Source organism: Condylura cristata, unplaced genomic scaffold (assembly GCF_000260355.1).
Source record: "Condylura cristata isolate star-nosed mole 26May11 unplaced genomic scaffold, ConCri1.0 scaffold00029, whole genome shotgun sequence".
Classification (NCBI taxonomy): Eukaryota; Metazoa; Chordata; class Mammalia; order Eulipotyphla; family Talpidae; genus Condylura; species Condylura cristata.
This window is the reverse complement of record NW_004567130.1, coordinates 6,099,723-6,119,783: the sequence shown is the minus strand read 5'-3', so window position 1 is coordinate 6,119,783 and position 20,061 is coordinate 6,099,723. Positions and strand designations below refer to the sequence as shown.

General features: G+C 49.1%; 1 protein-coding gene across 1 annotated transcript in view; it reads right to left on the bottom strand.

Annotated features, from left to right (window-relative positions):
- Positions 1-437: 437 nt before the first annotated feature.
- The window catches only part of MYO18B (myosin XVIIIB), a 230,720-nt gene continuing 211,096 nt past the window's right edge, over positions 438-20,061 (bottom strand). The window contains exons 41-42 of the mRNA XM_004690853.1: positions 18,934-19,071; positions 438-1,644 (exon numbers count right to left, since the gene is read on the bottom strand). Coding sequence (XP_004690910.1) covers positions 438-1,644; positions 18,934-19,071 — 1,345 coding nt within the window. The remainder of the gene's footprint in view (positions 1,645-18,933; positions 19,072-20,061) is intronic.

Sequence of the window (20,061 nt, the reverse complement as noted above, 5' to 3'; positions counted from 1 at the left end):
GGGCTGCTCTGTGACCTTTGCCCTTGTTCCTTCTTCCTCAAACCTATCCCTCCATCCCCATTTCCAATGCCTTGATTTCTCTCTGTATATTTAATGCAAGAGTTGGCTCCAAGGGTGGGGAATTTTAAAAGTCCAGCACCTTCTTTAGCCCTGTCTCCCAGGACCCTCTTGCTTTCCGATGGGTCTACACGTTCAGTGCAGAGAAACAGGTGGTATCTAGCACAGGCTTCTGATAAGCTTTGCATTCAGCCACACGGGATTGCAGCTAACACTTCTAAAAACCCTTGTCTCTAGAAAAACGAATCACAGCATTACAGGCATTGCAGCACCTGCGCAGCCCTCCCAGGCTGCCAGACCTGGGTCCAGGCTCTTGCTGACTTTCGATCCCTGAAAAGGACGGTCCCAGTCTGGTCTGCTGCCTTTACCTGGGCAGGCTTCTACTTCTGGAGATACTTCTTCATGATGCTCTCAACATCCTCGTCTTTCCTCCCTGCTCCTGGCTCTCTGTTCTCAGAGGACAGTCGCTCACCACCATCACCCTCTGGGCGAGGGATTCGGGGTCGGCTCTTGATGCTGCTGGTGCTCTTGAAGGAGCTGGAGGAGGAGTCGGAGTCGGAGTTGGGCTCAGGAGTCTTTTTCAAAATGGTCTTGATCCCTGAGAGGAAGGTCCGCTCTGCTTCTTCCGTCTCAAAGTGGACACCTGGATGCCGCAAGCTGTCTTGTCCATCGTTGGCTTCTCTGGCCAAAGACGCAGGCGTCTCAGGCTTCCGGATGGCAGGGAGGAAGTCGTCGAAATCCACTTTGGTCTTGCGTTCATAGTCGAGGCTGGGGAGCTTCCAGCTGAATGGGTCGCTGTCCAGGGGTTCCTCCATTAGATGAGCGAACTGGCGGTTCTGGAAAACGAGAGGCTCCTTCCCGAGGTCAGGGCAGCCTGCATCATCCAGCGAGGACTCCAGACAGCGCCTCCGGGGACATAGCGTAGGGGACAAGAGCTTGTCCCTGGGGGTGGCCGGGGAGCTCAGTTTTCTCCCCAGGCCGGGACCTGACTGGAAGAGGGACTCGCAGGAACTGAACCGGGTCTTGAGCTTCTCTGGGGGTGGGCTGGTGCCCTCCGTGTTCTCCAAAGAGATGCATCTCAGGCTGGAAGACCGCAGGAGGCCGGCCGAACTCCCGGCGGCACCCTCCGTTTCTAGGGGTGATTTTGCCCGGGACCTTGGGGAGAGGTTCCCCTCCCCACCGATGGCCCTGGCCCTCCTCAGCGTGGACACTGCGGTGGTCTGGTAGATGGGGTCAGGGGGCCAGTCCTCCAGGCCCAGAGCTGACCCAGGGCCTCTCTGCGCTCTCTTCCTGCGAAGTCCTTCCACGAACTCGGACAGGGCCGCTGAAGGACTGGGCAGCTTCTCTCTGGACGGCGGGGACATGCCTGTCCTTCGAGAAGCCAGGGAAGAAGATGGTGTCCCTGATCTCTCTGTGGGCTTTCCCAAGGGGCCGCACTCTTCGCCAGCCCCGGAGAGGCAGTACTTTGGGCTGCAGAGCGAGAGGGGAGATGACTCCTGCCCGGAGACTTTGTGCGTCACGTCCCTGGCTCCGCCCCGTGCGGACGCATTCAGGGTCCTCTCAGCGTCGCCGGCCTCCTCGCTTATCCTGCGCCAAGAAGAAAAACGCAGTCAGTAGAAATTGTGCAATTCATACAGTTTGTGCAAGTGGTGCGAGAGCCACTAAGCAGAGGCGCGAATCCTATTTTTCTCTGGAAGCGCCATCCCTACCGCAGTCGCAAATGAACCGTGTGATTTAATGCACAAATTCAAGCCATGTAAATGATTTCTTGTTGCTTTCTGAAATGCAATTTCTGTCTATAATTAAACCCAGCTAAGTACGTTTGAGTAGATTAAAAATGCAGCCAGGATGGAGGACTTGGATTTATGAGGCATCATGTCCCACATGATGGCACCTGTCACCCGATTGTGAAACAAGTGACCTGTTTTTTGAAGACATGAGGGGGACCCTCAGAGGAACCCCATGGAGGTTATTTATTTATTTAGGACCAAGTCCAGAGGACAGGCTCACCAACAGGGCTTCTGAGAGTTGATGACAGAGACGTGTGCCTCACTGGCATTCATGACACCCGATAGCTCATGGGGTGGGTGGGGTACAGCCTGTCCTCCCAAGGAAAGACACACGGCATAGGCTTGAGCCCAGCCTTGGTAGAAAACAGATGGTTTCTATTCTGAGACTTGGCTTGGCTTTTCTGCAGCGTGGGGCCAGGCACTTTCCCTTTGATGAGTGGGGACCTCACAGGGGCTGCAATCTTAGGGGCACCGTTTCAGGGAGAGAAACTGGAGCCCATCGGCCAGTTTTGTTTTTTCTCCTGATTTTTTTTTTATTTTTAAGTTCTAAATTTTTTTTATTATATTAGTTTATTTTTACATATTTTTTGTTCGTTTTTCCATCTCAGTTGCAATCCCCTTGGGTTTCCCATCACCAAATCACCATGTGCCATGACCCCTTTCCTGCCCACCAGCTAAGTTGTAATTTAAAAAAAAAAAAAAAAAAAAGCTGGCCCTCCCTGGTGGCGCAGCGGGTTAAAGCACAGCACTGAGAATCTAAAGCTGCTTCCGCATGAGTTCAATTCCCGCCTGCCCCGGAGGTGACCACATGGTGTGGCAGACCTCTCCTGACCCGCCCGCTGCTCCCCTCAGCAGTGTACTTCGTCGATCTGCCTGTTCTGCTCCCCACTCTGTCTCTGGTGAAGCCTCTCACCGCCCCTGAGCCTCTGGCCTGTACCCCAGTTCTGTATGCACAAATAAATAAATCTTTAAAAAAAAAAAAAAGCAGAAGGGTTCCACATGTCAGTCTGGGTACTGCTGACAAGCTGGGAGCTGGGGGCCAGAGCCCTGGAAATGCAGCCCTCTCACTGCCTCGCTGCCTCCCTGTAACATCAGGACTGTGTGTTGCAAGACTCAGCCCTCCACTCCGGGAGGCTGATTCTGGCCCAAGAATCTGAGGAGCTTTCTGGCTCACTGCAGCGTGATAGCATCACCCCAACTCCCGATCACACAGCACATTTGAGAAGGAAAAGAATGAACCACAGTGACCCAAAGGGCTTTTAAATCTGGGAAGGAAGCCAAGCCAAAGGCTCCTGGAAGTGACGCCCGAGGAGACAGGGGTGCAGACAGCATGGCGGGATCTTTTCCAGTACTCTCCTTGAGCTCTGGGGCACTGCAGCTTTCCCCTTCTGTAAGCCCCCGGGGCTGGCAGGCGTCCCCGCCTGCCTGGAGACCTGAGGGAGGCCCTCATGGAAATGGCGCCCCGTGAAAGGAGCCCGTCCAGGGTCGGGCATGGGGCAGGCTGTACTGCCAGGCTTCACCTCATCACCTGGGTGGCAGGGAGGAGGAGGGTCAGGATATGGGGGTGGGGGTGGGGCCACTGGTAGACCCTGATGTTGGGATGTGACAAGCTATCTCCATCGCCTATCTCCCCTCACCCTCCTCAGTGTGCTCCTGATCAGGCTACCTGCTCCCTCCCCAACCTCCAACCACCCCTCTCAGAGCTGAGCTAAGGGCAGGAGCTCACTCTGCTCCAGGCCCAGCTTCCTCCATGCCTACCTTCCATCCTCCACCTCACCTCACAGGACAGCCCCTGGAAGGAGAGGAAAGTCTTGGCCCAGTGCCTGTTCGGTTAAGAGTCATGATGAATAATTAATAACCGATAATTAATGGCTATTCATCATTAATAATTAGCCATTAATAGTCACCATTATCACTACTAATAATCTTTCCATCTCCAGGCCTAACTACTGCTGGATGCAATGAGTTTCCGCTGATGTTCCCAGAGGGGGGACCAGAAGGCTGAGTGGGCAGGTGACCTTGAGCCTGAATTCCTGAGTTCCTTGGCAAGGTCACTCTCCACTTGCTAAAACAGAAGCCACGCGGGGTTCCGAGCCGCGGCTCCTTTTCCATTTGCTGGCTGTCATCGTCCATCTCGGTCACACTGGACAGTACCCGGGCCAGGGCCGAGCGCTCCTTTGTGATTACCTGCAGGTGTGTTTGTCAACATCATTGCTTTGGAATCGCTCCCCGAATACAGGGGGAGACGGCATTCGCACTCTTTTATTTCCTTTTCTTCTTCTTATTTTTTTAATAAACAGCTTGGAGCTGCCAGGGGCAGTGGGCTGCCGCAGAGCTGACAAAAGTCATTTCCGTCCTGTCTTGGCCCTGAAAGGAGGCGGGCGTGATGAATGTGTTTCGGGCGCTCGGTCGCTCAGTCTCAGCCATCGCCTGCCACGTGGGGATGGTGGCAGCATCCGGCTCCGTCTCTGAACCTGCCCGGCCGTGCCAGGCTGCGCCCCGGCTCCACGCCTGGTGCTGATGGCGGAGGCCAGGTGGGGCACGGTCAAGGGAGGACAGAGAGTTAAAGGGGGGAGAGGACACAGTTACAGGAGGCAGAGAAGGGCAAGGGAGAGGAGAGGGAGGACCTGCGTCCAGGCCTGCGCCCGCACCCCTGACTGAGGCAGGGCCAGCACACAGTAGACGTGCTGTGTATGTTGCTGAGTGGAGTCGCGCCTATGCTGAGAATCAACTGCATGAGGAAGAGGAAGCGGGAAGTGGGCAGAGTGAGAGAAGCAGAGGCCAGGGGAAGTAGGCAGAGGACGCAGATGACCGAAGCTGAATGGGAAGTGGATGGGAGGTGGCGAGGACGGGGAGGAGGTGGTGTCGGGAGGGGCAGAAGAGGGCCAGGGCAGGGCGGAGCCAGGGAGTGTGAGGGCAGCAGACCGGCCCTGCTGTGGTCATGTCTGCCAGCCTGGGCGCACGTGGAGTGGTCAGCGTCCAGAGGCGGAGGTCTGGGGTGCCAGCCTGCGAGTGCCGGTGTCCAGGTCAAGGGCACAGGCTCTCTGAGCCCCGGCTGTGGGGGCCCTAGTCCTCAGGCCTGCCGAGAGCGGCACCACCCGAGGGTGCGCGAGCCACAGTGACCCAGCACAGCCGCGTGGGCCCAGCCTGGCTGCCACCGGATGGTGAGCACTGGAGCTCTGCCCAGGGCCGAGGACCTGATGTGAGGAGCGTGAACTGGGTCCCACCTTTCCGGAAAGGTCTGGTGCCCGTGGGGCGCCAGTGGGTGGGCCTGAAACGGGAACACAACACAGATGGTACAGACTGTGGGGGCCTGGGAAACAGAGGGAGGGGCGTTCAGCAAGGGAGAGATGGGGAAACAGGAAGGAAGGAAGGGTGTGTTCTCTTCCCGGGACTACTACTCAGCAATCCACCCGCTGCTCAGTCTTGTCTGTTTCCTCTTTCACTGCCCCTCGGAGGACAGAGTCCTGGCGTGCATCCTTCTGGGTGGTGACTGCAGAAGTCACCGCCTTCAGAGGCCTCCTGCGGGGCCCCAGCCCTGCTGCCTGAGCAGGATGAAACGCTCCTTTCCTGTCCAGGGGCCTGGGAAGTGTCAATTTTTTTTTAAACTGTGCTCACTGCATGGCTTGGCTCAGACAGAACTCCTTTCTGTTGGCACGGCGTGATGGATGGCTGGCTGGCCATCAAGACATCACTGTGCCTGTCTCCCCAGCCTTGGCCAGGGTGAGGGATGATGGAGAGAAGCTTCTTCAAGCCACTGGGAGACAGGCATGAATAAATGCTAGGTGGGGGCATGCTCATTCCCTAAGGAGAATCCAGAAAATCTTGAAAGTTCTGGGATGTGTCCCTTTGTCTCACCAAAATGGAAGGGCTGCCTGGCATAGCCACCTGCCGCCGTGAGGAGTCATGGGCACCCCCGAGCACCCTCCCATAATGCTGCTGGGCTGGCCCCATCATTAACAAAGGGGGAGTCAGTGGGCACTGCATCAGCGACCTGTAGCTGAGCACCTGCCATGTGCCAGGCACTGGGCTGGGTGCCATGGATACTAGGGAGAATTAGTCGATGGGCTCCCTCCCTCGTGGTGTGGACAGCCACACTCATAGCTCATGGCAACTCTGGGGGCCTCGGCCAGCACACACAGGAGCGAAGGGGCAGAGGTGTGCTCTGACCCCAGGCTAGCTGACCCCACAGTCAGCAGCACCTTCTGTGCAAACCTGTCTCATCCCTATGACAGTGTTTCCTATGCTGCTGCATCCAGTTAACACATGCCACTGGGAGCCTCTAGGCCTCAGTTTCCTCAGCTGTATAATGGGTGCACCAGGTCAACCGTGCAATGCCTGGAGGCAAGAGACCAGGAGCGCTGGGAACTGCATCTGTTATATTCACCGCCAGACCCCAGTGCCTCGGTGGTGTCTCAGCATGAAGCAGGCGCTCAACGAGCACGTGCTGATTGAATGAGTGAGGTGCCAAGGCACTGGCACATAGCAGGTACTCATCAAGGGTGTGTGATGAGTGGAAGCAGCTTCAGCAACTGCCACACAGTAGGCCTCCAATAAATGCTTATTAAATGAGTCGGTAAACAAGTGCAAACTCCCTATGTGTTGGTAGCTGAAATTTCTCGAGACTTAGTAGGTAGGTAAGCCAGAACATGGACATTTGGAAGCACTGTTATTTTCACCTCCTTTTACCTGCAAGTTTAAGAAAATGGGCTTCAGAAGCAGACAGGTCTGGGCTCAAATCCTGGTTCTCGCCCTTCCCAGCCACTGCCTCCACCCTCATGAGGTCCACGTGACCACTACTGCACCTGCAGCCTCATCCTGACCTGCTGGGCACAGAAGCACACCTAGGAATTGCTTATTCCTGAATGCCTGCCCTCATGGCACCTGACCTCAGCTGTCAAGGTGGGCACGTTATGCCCTCTCTTGCAGGGTTTTGTGAGGAATCCGAGCTGCTGCATATGGCAGGTATAGTCAGTGCCCATGAGCACCCCCAGTTATACCTCCTTCTGCACCCAGCACTTCATGCAGGGCAAAGGCTGGTGCAGTTAAATGTTTCACTCATGCAGGCATTCAGGAATAAGCAATTCCTAGGTGTGCTTCTGTGCCCAGCAGGTCAGGGTGAGGCTGCAGATGCAGTAGTGGTCACACGGACCTCAAGTGGAGGCAGCGGCTGAGATAGGTGTCCCGGGCCTGGACCACCCCCACCCCAGGTCAGGCTGTTTTATGAATGAAGCGCCATTGCTTTATGGCTACCATAGTAGCCTTGCTGCGTGGACACTGTAGAAGGGTGAGAGACGCTTTTACGTATCTGTGTATTTTATATGCCTTATCTCACAGGGTCAGACCCTCCACTCTGTCTTGCAGATAAAGAAATGGAGGCATCTGCTCAAGGTCACGCTGTCAGGCGGCGGGCCTGGATGTGAACGCTGGTTGGCCAGATGTGATGCTCACCATTTTTCTTTTCCCTGGATCGCAAACCTTTTTGGATGGAAACCACAACCAGATGAACTCACACCTATATGATCTACTGTTGAGAATCCACTGAGCATAATGAACAAAGAAGCGAGGTCCCGGTCAAGGAGACGGTGGTGACACTGGCAGTAGACAGAATCACACAGCACGGGACCTAATTCCCAGATCTCGGTCTGGGCAGGACCGGGGCCAGCTGTAGCTACAGGAAACTCAATGCAGATTTAATGACACCATGAATCATTCCCAAAGACACTCTGTCACCCCCATTCTTCATCCACACTCTGGAATTGAAGAGGAAATTAAAAATGTATCGATGTTCTTTAATGCTGGTGAAGTCTGGGGTGGGAAACCAGATGTCCCTTTAAGAGGGCCTGCAGGCTGTAACCACATTCAGCTCACCAGTGGATGGTAATTAAAGCGGATATGGGAACCCAAACTGTGCGGGGTGTGTCAGGGAATGTGACAGTTAAGCCCTGTCTTGCTCAGGCGAATTCTACATAACAGCTACCATCTATTGCGCCTTTGGGCTTTGCAGACATTACTCAGTTTTAGCTTCTTAAGCAGCCACTGCAGTACCTTCCCATGGCACAAATGAGGCTCAGAAAGGGTAAGTAATTTGTCACGTAATAAATGGGAGCCGGTGGTCTTAAACAAGGGATCCAGCTCTGAGATCCGAGCCTCTTGACTGCCTTGCTCTACTGCTCTGATTGGCCTGTACTGTCTGACTTTACAGATCAAGAAACTGAGGCTCAGAGCGGCAAACAGGCTTTCAGAGGAAGTAGCAAACCTGAGGCTGTTACCTTAGCCTGTTTGTGTACATTATTAGCTGAGCTCCCAGCTGTGGATGGGGGGGTGGGAGGTAGGGGGGAGGAGGGGCCCTTCCTTCCTGGACAGCAGAGCAGAGGTGTGACAACTGGATAAGCCCACAAAAAGGTGTCAGCAGTGCTATAAGTTCTAGTCAATTGACACATGGCTGTGGGCACAGCCTGCGGTGGGCCAGGAGACAGCAAGTGCTTGAGCTTGGCGCATGGCCATTCTGCAGGAGGTGGGGCTGAAGTAGGCTTTTGGGAGGAGAGATAGAAATTGGGTGGGGGTGAGGGGTCAGGGATGACACACCAAGCAGAAGACGATCCTTTCTACTTAGCTTATCAAGTGCAAAAGCCTGACAAATGAAGGCTGAGATCTGAATTTCGTGGACAAGGAAGCCAGGACTTGGAAACACTGTCCATCTAGAAAGGACGAGGGAGCAGGGAGGAAGCCACAGCGAGATAACCAGAGACACAGGCTCTACTGCAGTGGAGGAGGAGGAGGAGTGGAGGCTTGACGTCAGGAACTAGTTAGCCTGTGTTCCTTACAGTGGTTGTATGAGCTAATATCACTCTCTAGATCTGATCTGAAGAAGGTGCTGGGTCCTTGACACCTTTTAATGCCAACCCAGTGCCCTTCCCTCACTAGACACCTGCCTGCATACCTTCTGTGGGTTAGCAGATTTTGTTCTGGCCTCATCCCCACATTCTCACTGGCTGCCTGGCTTGAGGACCAGTAATTGCTGAAGAGAGGTGCCTATCAGAATCACACCTGGAACTATACCCAAAAATTTCATTGGAGGGATTGAAAGGGAGGGAACCATTCTAGATGAAGAGAGACTAAAGACTACTAGATGAGGAGATGTTAATAACAAAATAATAGTAGAAGAGACTGTGTGTGGGAAAATGGGGTACATAGGGGTATTCTGTCATTTTTGCTCCATTTTTCTGTAAGTCTAAAATTTCTCTTAAAAATAGTCTATGAGGGCCCTCCCTGGTGGTGCAGGACTAAGAAGCTAAAGCCACTTCAGCATGAGTTCAATCCCTGCCCTGGAGATGACCGTTAGGACACAGCAGACCTCTCCTGACCCGCCCGCTGCTCCCCTCAGCAGTGTACTTCATCAGTCGGCCTGTGCTGCTCCCCACTCTGTCTCTGGTGAATCCTCTCACCACCCCTACACCTCTGGCCTGTACCCCATTTCTGTATGCACAAATATATAAATCTTTAAAAAAAATGTTTTTAAATGCAAGAGGGAAGAAGACAAGTGAATGCAATGAGTATCTTTAATAGGGTCCTTCTTGAAATAATTTTTAAAAGGTCTGTAAAGCAATTACATCAATCTTGATTACTTTACATGTCGCTGACAGGTGAGAACTGCATGTGTATGGAATGTGAAAGCTGTGAGTGTCCTCGCACACAGGCCATCTCAAGCTGAGTGTGGCATCCTGGCCATAACCACATAAAGTCTCAAACTTACTCGTGCAAGCTACCAGTTCCTCATGAAATTTCAGTTTTAAGTGGATGGAAATTATCCACCCACCGGCCCACCTGCCCACCCGTCCATCCACCCATCTCTACAGAATCATTTACGGGCATGATGCCAAATGCTATTAATACAGAAATGAATAACCCTTGTCTTTTAGAAGCCTACAGAGTCTGAAACTCCCCAAGTTGTGAATGGAGAGAAAGGAGTAAGTCTTTCTGTCTTCTCAGGCATGGAAACAAAGGAAAAAATGTTTCCTTAGCAAAGGGAATAAAAAAAGGCCCAGTTCAGTTTCCAGCTATGACAAACTAGAACAATTCCATTGTCAAAGAATGTGCTGAACTGTCCATCATGATCATTTCAAATAGTTCTATACAAACGGTGACAAACACAGCAGCGTCTCAAATGGCCTAAAGGTTAGCAAATCTACCATCCATGACCGGAAGTTCTAGAATGGAGACCCTCGGTCCTTCCCACAGAAACCTGTCTGGAAGTAATGGCAGCTCCAGGAGGAATCCTGGACAGAGAGAGAACCCTGGGCAGAGAGAATTCTGCCACATTTGTTCAGGCTTTGGGCCCATGGCTAATGTGTTTGCATTGAACATTTCCATGTGTTCGGTTTTAACATCTTTTCGACTCATTCCTAATACCAATAGAACTGAAAAGAGGCCTTCTGTCCTAGGAAGACATAAAACTATTTATGAGAGGCTCATTCATTAAGTATATTCAGGGAGGATTAAAATGACCCTGAGCTCTGGTTCTGAGACTGGAGAGACCCGTAAATAAATGTACTATTGAAATAAGATTAGCTGTGGATGCTTAACCTACTTTGAGAACAAGCTGTTTTTAATGCTAAGTACCATCCATTCACATTTACATAATTAATGAACTAATTACAAAGGAGTCTTATCTAAACATTTAAGCAAGTCTCACATGACCTGTCCTTGGCTTCATTTCTGCAGTAAAGTAATTACATTTCCTTTAAATACAACTTTATTTTAAAAACATACCCTATAATTTAGACCTTTTTACTCATTCAAGCCAGCCTCATCTAAATAAGAAGTGGGGGCGAAAGGTGGGTGGTGATGTGTAAATCGTTTTCTTTTAAACCAAGATCCACAAGCCAAGAGAATGGGCCTGCAAATGTTTACAGAAAGCAAATTTCCCCCAGAAAAAGAAGTGGTAATGCCATCTTTTAGCCAGACGAAAAGCAGTTGTGTTAAATCGTTAAATCGGCACCAAAGCAAATGATACATACAACAGTAATTAGCGAAGATTACACAGTAATTAAAATCACGATGATTATGTGAGTGAGAATAATTTATACAATAATCTCTACGCTCACACTGCAATATGGTACTCGTCCAATAGCAACAGTGGAGAGCCATGTTTGGCAATGAATTCAAATCACACTATTGCTAATTACGTGGTGATAGATCGGTCATTGAAATTTTGGGGAAAATAGTCTCTGTCCAGGATACACACAATTTTGTTTGGATTTCTCAAGACTACCAAATGGGACCTTAACGTTAACATGTTCTCTCTCCCTCTTCATTCTCTCTTGCTATCATATTCAAACTTCCTCTTGGGAGGGAACATTTGCTATTTTTTTTTTAAATCTACCCAGTTTCATCCTCCTGTTTCAATTCAAGTAAAGCAACCTTTGTCCTCTGGAGAAGTTCCTTGACCCCAGGGCCCTGTGTCTCAGGTGGGGATAACCCTGGTCCTGGAGCTGGGCCAGAGACTCCGTCATTCTTTATTCTAACTGGTCCCATGACAGGCATGTGACTCACTGTGGGTCAATCCAAGTCAGGCTCGGGGATTTTTGTGAAGCTGCTGAGAAAAGAGAAACCCTCTTTTAACTGCTGGACTCAGGAGGAAGCTGGTGAGTTTGGCTGTTGGACACCCTCTTGCTGTCTCAGAAAGGAGCAGAGATGTTGATAAGGGATTTCAATCCCATAAACATTATAGTACTGTTAAGGGGAAGGGTGTCCTAAAGGGACTCCACAGAGTTTTGTGGACCCCACCCCCCTACTCCAGCTTTCTGGACTCTATCCCCCTACTCCAGTGATTGGAAACTACAACTCCCAGCAGTACCAGGGAGAGAACTGCGAGGACCCAAGGGCGGAGCTAAGCAGGAATTCTGGGACTTTGGGGGATAAATAGGGGGGATAAATAGGGAGCCTTTTCCTATGGCGTTCTCTACTGCTTGGGAAATGGCTCTCTGGACAGTGTGACTCCTGGACTCAGGGCTTTCAGTTAGTTTGTTACCAGAGTTTCAGTTAGTTTGTTACCAGAGTTCCAAGTCAGTCTAGCCCGAAAGATATTCCAGTTACTTTGTATCCCTCTCTCTTTCTCTGGGTCATTTCCTTTTCTTTTCTTCTTTTGTAAATAAGTCCATTCTTGACCCTTTTGTGTGTGTCTGCAGTACAACAGAGAGGCGGCCCAGTTCACTCTGGGGTGCCCTGTAACAGTACCCTTGCATCTGATAATGTTTGAATATTTCGATCTACCTTTGGTTTCCAAGTTGCATGAGTTACTACATTTTTCTTTTTGAACAAGCCATGTTGAGTTGGGTTTTACATCACCTACGACCCCAAAGAATCTGGACCATTATGTGATGAAAAGATACACTGGCATTTCCATAGATCCTGGTCAGGGTTTAAAACCTCTGGACAAACAAGTGAAATGAGTCTGAAGCTGATTCTCCCACAAAACCCCCAGATGCTGACCAATCCCCTAACTTTGGACTGTGAGGGCCTAATCAGAGGATCTAGTTGAGGGGCCCTGGGCCCAGACTCCGAACTCAGGAAACTGGGAGAAGTGGGGACAGTTCCACCTGATGGCCCCATCTTAAGTGCCACGTATTTAAAACCAAAATCCTTGAAATTCCCCTTTCGTTGCCAAGAGCGTATCTGTTGCGCTCAAGATTCTCTGCTGTTGAGTCTAGCCCAATCCCACAGTCGCTGGCTCATGGGCACGTGACCAGTTATAGGTTCCGCCAGTCCAGGGAAAGCGTCACCTGGTGTGGCCTGGGGTCAGGGGACGGGCAAGCTTCTGTGTCTGCTTTTGAAATGCCAATTTGGCACCAGGCTTTCGCTGACCATTGTACATCTGCTCATCCTGCAATCCTGGAAAGGAGTCATTATGCTGAGGAGGGACAGTGGCATGGAAGAGGGGCTGACTCGGAGACTGTGACTGCTCACCGTCAGGGAGCAGTAAACTTGCATTAGGAAGAGCTAGCCGATTGCGAAGTCTTGCTTTTCCTTCATTCCCATGAAGTGTAACTTCAAGATCCCCCTCACCCCTTAATGTTCTGTGTTCACCACTGCCTCAGCACTCACTCTGCACTGGGGTTCTGAGGATCCCCTCTGGGATGCTGAGGCCTCGAGCTTCAGTTTTTTCCATTCCCTTAATCCTTAGTTCCATGTTGCTAAGAACTTGCTCATGATAGGAGACAGCCAGTCTCGCAAATCCACTCTTGGTTTTTGGTATCAACCTTATGCTTTTAACGATCCTGGTGACAAGGCAGGTAACTTCTACCCATGGGTCATTTTTATGTCCGATGCATATTTATATCCTACCTCCTATATGATGGCACTGCTGTAGGCGTTAAGGTTTAAGACTTTGTTAAGAACTCACAGTTTAATGGAGGTAGACACCTGGCCTGGTGCTCTCAACACAATCTAGTAAACTCTGTGGGAAAAGGGCATGTGGGATCCATAGAACTGTGGCAGAGGGACACCTGACCAGCCAGAGGGTTTAGGAGGACTCCTGAGGTAGGTGACACACGAACTGAGTATTGAAGGACAAGTGAGTGTTCACTAGGTGAAGAAACACAGGAAGGGTGTCCAGCTAGCATCAATGGATAAAGGACCAGGGGTGAGAAATAGCATAGTGTGTGAGGAACAGTTACAAATCATTTGGGCAGAAGAGGCAGAAGAAAATGAGATGGAGATAAAAGCCGGATTGTGGTGGGCACTGCGAGTCTGCTATGGTATTAGAACTCCATCCTGCTTTATCCTGGGAGGCAGAGGTCACCAGCATTTTTCTAGAGAGAACAGATGGCAAATATTCTCTACATTAGCACCATGTCGTCTCTGTTGCAGCTACTCAATTCTGCCATTATGCAGACAGTCATGGGCGATACATACAACACAAACACAGCTGTGACCCAAGAAAAAGTTGCCTCACAAAAAAGGGTCATGGGTGAGACAGGGCCTGTAGAAGCAGCTTTCTGACCTCTGTGGGAGGTGATGGGAAGCCAAGAGAGAAGATTTTCATTCAGAAGGACCCTTGCTGACTGAGGGGTTGAGGATGGACTAGTAGATGGAGAGAAGCAGCAAGAGACATGAACATCTTCTCGGGTGGAGCAGAAATAAGATGCAGCAATTTGTTGAATGGGGATAAGAGGGAGGGAGGAGACTCTAAGAGGACATGAGGACTCCAGCTTGGGAGGCTCATGTGGGTGACAGAACCACCAAAGGATGCAGAGAAAACTGAGGTGAGGAGGAAGCAGATTCCTCTTGAATCTGCTGAATTCAGGGACCTGGGGACAGCCAGTCGGTGATCTTTTCAATGTAGGCAATTTGATACAATAGATGCATTTAAGACTTGGGTGAACTGGGGAATCAGTGGGAGTTGAAAATCATAAGAGGATTGTCCCTTGTCTAAGGTGTCCTTGTCCAAGGTGGAGGGAAAAATAGTCAAGTGAGGGTTTCCCTGTGAACCCCAGCATTTGGGGCTCAGGTAGAAGGAAAAGTCCAAAAAGAGAAGGTTGAGGAGCACCAAGGAGTAGGAACATCCACAAGGTCAAGGAAGTAGAATGCCAAGGAGACAGGTGCGAGTGGCAGTTGGGACGTCCAGGAAAAGGCTGGGACTGGAGAATGGCTTTTCTGTTTGGAAACTGCACACCAGGGGACAAAAAGTTTCTGTGGAGAGATGGGGTCAGCTCTGGGCAGTGGGAAAGCCACATGCAAGTATACACGAAGTGAGTGGACATGGTGCGTGTGGACCCCACTTTGGAGAAGAAAAAGATTAACTCAACAGGACCGTGGGTGATAGGACCTAGTGAGGAGGAGGAGGCCCGGAAGGTGTTCATCACTTGGAAGAACAACTAGAATGGGGGAAACTGACACAGCAGAGAGGATTCTGGGTGGCTCCAAGAACTGTAGCAGAGAGGAAGGAGTGGGGCGTGAGAAGACTTGGGCAGGATGGAGCTCATCCGCCCAGACCAGAGGGAAGTGGGCGTAGACAGATGCAGTGCCAGGAACTTTGCTGCCACCCTGCAGCAGGCACACAATATGGCACACAGCAGTCGTGGAGCAGATTTGCAAGGCCAGAGTCTGCTATTGAGCGGAAGTCCTGATGGCAGTTGTTGAAATCCTACAGAATAGTCAAAGCTGACCATGCAACAATGGTGTGAGTAGGGTCTGGAGGGCAAGACTGGAATGGGTGACAAAGTTTTACAAGGGACAAGGAAGGGGACATTGTGACCATGTGTCAAAAGACATTGGTGTCAGCAAAGTGATGTTATCACATGCAGAGTTATCCCGAGACCACCATGGAGACAGTGATGTGATCAGGTCAATGGCGGCCAGGGCGTCCCTGGGTCTGCCTCGTGATACGGGCTGTCCTCTGTAGGGAGCCAAGGAATGCTCTGCTGGGGATTGTAGGTAGCAGATAGGGCACTGTTGCCCATGAGTGGCCAGCTCATAGGGAACCGCAGGCAGAAATGAACTTAGAGATGCCAGAGAGGTTGAGGTTATTACTTTTTTTCTTTGAATGCAACAGGTATTTTGGGTGTGTCTGTCCTTAGAGACACAGGAACTGGAAATCAGGATGGTTTGAACTAATTATCCAATAAAATGAGGCAAGCCACTGCCCAATGAAAGACAAGTCTGCAGCTTGAGCTAGTGAGTATCTGTCAGTGCATGGACCCCACAAAACAGTGTGGGTGAGCATGGTTGGGGTTCTCTTGGGCATAAGGATGAAGGCTCAGAGTCATGTGGGGTTTGGACCCTCTGGAAAACCTGATGTGCAGTAAAAATAAGACATAAGTGGTAAGGGCTCTCTCCTCACAGAACAACAGCCTTGGAGGATGGGGAGGGAAGGCGAGGTGTGTGTCAGGAATCCAGGGGCGCAGGCCAGTCCCAGACAGTTCTAGCACCACCAGCAGCCAGATGTTAAGAGAGACCCCTGAGCCAAGGTAGGTTGCTTCCACCAACACATATAAACTCCCTCTCTGGGGCCCACGGAGGTAATTTAGTATCTCTGACTCCAGAAGATTTTGCATTTATCAGCAGCAGCTGCATGGTTCCTGGGCTGTAGATCATAAATCTTGAGGTGTATTTCTCTTGAGTTGACGTCTCCTTATAAATAATATAGGAAATGCTTTTTTTCCCCTCCAGAAGACTGCTTTCATGCTCTCTTCTGTTTTTAGAGTGACCTTCTTTCTCAGCCAGGCTGGAAATGTCCAAGAGACTCATTTATTGAGCCTGTGATGTGCCAGGTATTAAGGGATAGGGTGGCATATAGGAAGCTCACTCTAAACTATTGGTCTCCAAGCAGAAAGAACTTTGGGGCATTCTGGCAGTATCTAGTCAAATTCAAAATGCAAATGTTCTTTGATAGAGAGAATCATTTGTTCATGAGCTTAAGGATATCCCCGAAGCCTTACAGGTTAATAGTAACTATCTTGGAAACAAAAGTTAAACAAGAAGACTACTGTTTAAAAAAGACATGCATAACTAAGATCTTTTGCAGAAATTTTAAAGAATGAGATAGATAGGTACTGATAGGGTCTATTATTGAGGAAAAATACATACCAATAGAGCCTATTGGTATGTATTTTTTGACAGGTACATACAGGTTTCTAAATATAATGTATATACACCAAACTGAAGATGGTAGCTGGGTTTGGGAAGGAAATTGAGATTGGCTAAGAAGAGCTAGGCTTTCTCAGTTAAGTTTAAGTTCTTGAAGGGGGTAAATATTCAAAGAAAACTAGTACAATAACAAGAGTTGGGAGTCAAGGCACAGTCCTTACTGAAAACCTGGCTACAATATTTCCTTTGACATTCTTCAGTTGCTCTCACCGGAATACTGAGAAATATCGACCAAATAATCTCAATGACCCCTTCCAATAGAGAAGCACTAGAGTATTTAAATTGTAAACATATTCTGAGGATAGAGTTCAAAATTTCCAAGGTTTAACACCATGGACTCTGGCATTCAATAGGCAGTTAATAAATGGATGGATGGTGAATGTGGAAATAGTGATCCTTACGTAGTTTTAATATTCTTTGCTAGTAAACTTCTCCAGATAGGTGACTCATCCCCTGGACAAATGTCAGAAAGGCACAGAAGTAGTTAGTATTTCTGCTATCCCTTCGAAATATAGTTAGCTATTCATTCAATAGATATTTACTGAGCACCAACTGTGTGCCTAAGAACAGTGACATGAAGAAAACACAGAGCTTATGGTGCCTTTTTGCGTCCTGTCCCACGACTGTGCTTGGTGCAGGTATCGCTGCTCTGAACGACAGCTGGACAAGCCTGTAGATGTGGAAGGGGTGAAGGCAAAGAAAGGGGGAAGAGCTTCTGGGGGGGTGCTGAGCACCCACCTGCATCATGCACAGCTTAGCTACTGTAGCGGAGATAGAAGACTATGTGTGAATCACTGTTTTCAGTCTCTGTGCCTCCTATTTCTGTTCCATAACCTCAGGGTAATGATGTCTGCTTCCTGGGGTTCTCCTGGGCATCAAATAAATAGCAACATTAATAAAGCAGCTCATTTCCTTCTTGGTGCTCTGAGTGAAGAAAAGAAGTGTGCATCTTGTCATTAACCCTGATGCCAACCCTGATCTATTCAGGGGGGAACAGGAACAGAGAAGCTAAGGGATGTGCCCAAATCTGCAGTTTCAGAGAGCAAATATAACAGCAGAATTCAGATGTTCTAACTCAGGCCCTGTACAGAAACCACCATAGTCTCTCATCTCCCACCAAGTGAGTGTCAAACAACTTAGGGTATCATTCAAGGGCTAAGCTAATATCACTGTTACTATGTAGCTTGGCTATTATGTTAATGGGTGTTCATGTGCTGCTTGACTGATCACCTCCTGCTCTGCTTCTGCGACCGTCTACGTTGGCTGGTGGAGGGAAGCAAAGGTGTTGGGTTATCAGGAGGGAAAAAACCCTTCATCATTGGGGTTCACTGAGGGCATGTTTCTACATGCAGGGCTTTGTTTTTAATTAAGAGCAGTAATCAGATAATCTTGCTTTAATTAACTCCCCAGATGCACCCCATTCTTGGAGCATCCCTTTGATATTTTCTCCATCCATTCTTTCTGCCTAAGATTATCTACAGACATGTGCCAGACATTTGCCATTTGCTGAATATGCCTGAAAGGCTAACGTGAACTTCTACCCCCTTCTTTTTGTAGAAACAACCCCCTGCTTCAGAGCAAACACGTTTCGAGACAGGAAGGGGTTGTCTGGGTCTGCTCCATTAGGCTGTGATTATTCTTTCTACTTTATCACACTGCTTCTTCTGTTATCACAGAAGCGGTGTGCATTTCATCTTAATTATGCATCTGCTTAATCCATAATTTCTGATTTATAGCCATTAGCTCCTAATTACAAGAGGGCCGCCCTTGAAAAGGGAAATCAAATGAACTGACAGAACTGGAACTGAAAAGCAAAATTTGAGTCTTACACCGAGTCAATCCTGAGACCCATTTGGCGGAGCTACCTCCTTGCAGTCCCATGGATGTTTAAGGGTCCTGTCTCAGGCTGTGACTGAGTTCGTCCCCCTTTGCAGAAGGGAAAATAGGAAGCCCTGACATTCAAACAAAGCTAGGGAGGAACCATCCAGACTATCTGTATACTTAGTCCCCATTAAAGAAATCGTCAGGAAATATTTTTATAAAGAAAAATTGAATCCAGAACTATCTATACATGAAAAACTAGTAGGATTTGCCTTAGGCAGAAGGAAACTATAACAGATTCATGGCAATTTAAAAGTTTTCAACCTGTATCATTTGAAATTACCTGGAAAACCACGCTTGGGTAGGACTGCATATGTCCTCTTTTATTTGAAGCAGCAAATGTAACTCTATTTCCTGTTTTGCGCATGAAGACGTGGAAGGTTCAGAGAGGGTAACTGATCTGCCCAAAGCCACATTAACTAGGAAGTGCCAGGGTCATGTCTCAAACTGGCCTGCTTGGCCTTGTGGAGGACAGAGGAAATGGAAGACGCAAACAGCAACCTTCAAAGCTTTTCCAGCTATTGGCTATTAAGAGGCAGACAGGACATAAGCTTACCGAGCGTTAAGGGTGTGGCTGCTGATAGCTGACTGCCGAGAAGGAGTCCTTGTGGTGTCTGTGGCCAGGGACAGAGTGCAACTCAACCAGGACTGCAGACTGCTCTCTGGCTGGGAACCGAGGCTGGAGATGTTATCTCTAGAACCAGAATGCAGGACAAAGTCAACATCACAATGACAACCACAGTGACAGGAATAACTAGACACTCACTCCTTAAGCATGAATAAGGCATTGCAAAACATGAGGTACAGGCCTGATCTCAATCAGTGCTCATAACTCCATCCCTGAGTGATGGGAGCCAGTGCTATTCCCATTAGACAAGTATTATCCCTATTATACAAAAAAGTTATAGGGTTTGAGGAGGTCAACCTGGGTCTTAGATAAGGTCATCCAGTTACATAGAGATGACATTGGGGTGCCAATCTCGATCCCTCTGATTCTTTTTATTTTTCCTACCCTTCCTGCCCTCCCCCCACCCTGATCCCTCTATTTCTAATGCCCATGCTACCAGCCACTGCACATTTGGGAATATGTACCCTCAAATACCGATGTTGGGATATCTCCAATCTTGAGTAAGGCTTGGCATTGAATATTACACCAAATGATATGTTCATCGAATATATCATGTGTGAGGGTCTTAACTCCTTGTCCAACTTAACTGAAATGTCTCTATGGACAGGGGCTTCACTTTCATACATCAATTCTAAAAATAACAAAGGACATATGGGCATGTAGTAATTATCTTCTGGCTAATATACTCACATACTGATCTGGTTGAGATATGTGTGTGTATGTTTATGTACATCTCTCTCGCTCTCAAACACACACACACACACACACATGGCTGGTTTATGTGTGTGTATGTATGCGTGTATCTCAAGTACCATGGGAAAGAACTCAAAGCATGAACCCTGCATTAACCCTGTCCTTAAGACCCCCATATCATCAGAATAAACATCTATATAAATAATCATTAAAGGAGAAAATCATTAATTCCATCATAGGGATGATGGGTAGGTTGTAAGGTGAATAAGGAACAAGACATGACTCATTTCTGAAGACATGAAAGGCAGGCATCAGGTAGTGAAAACTGAGGTACATCTTGCTGGAAGGTTAGGGGTTAGCCAC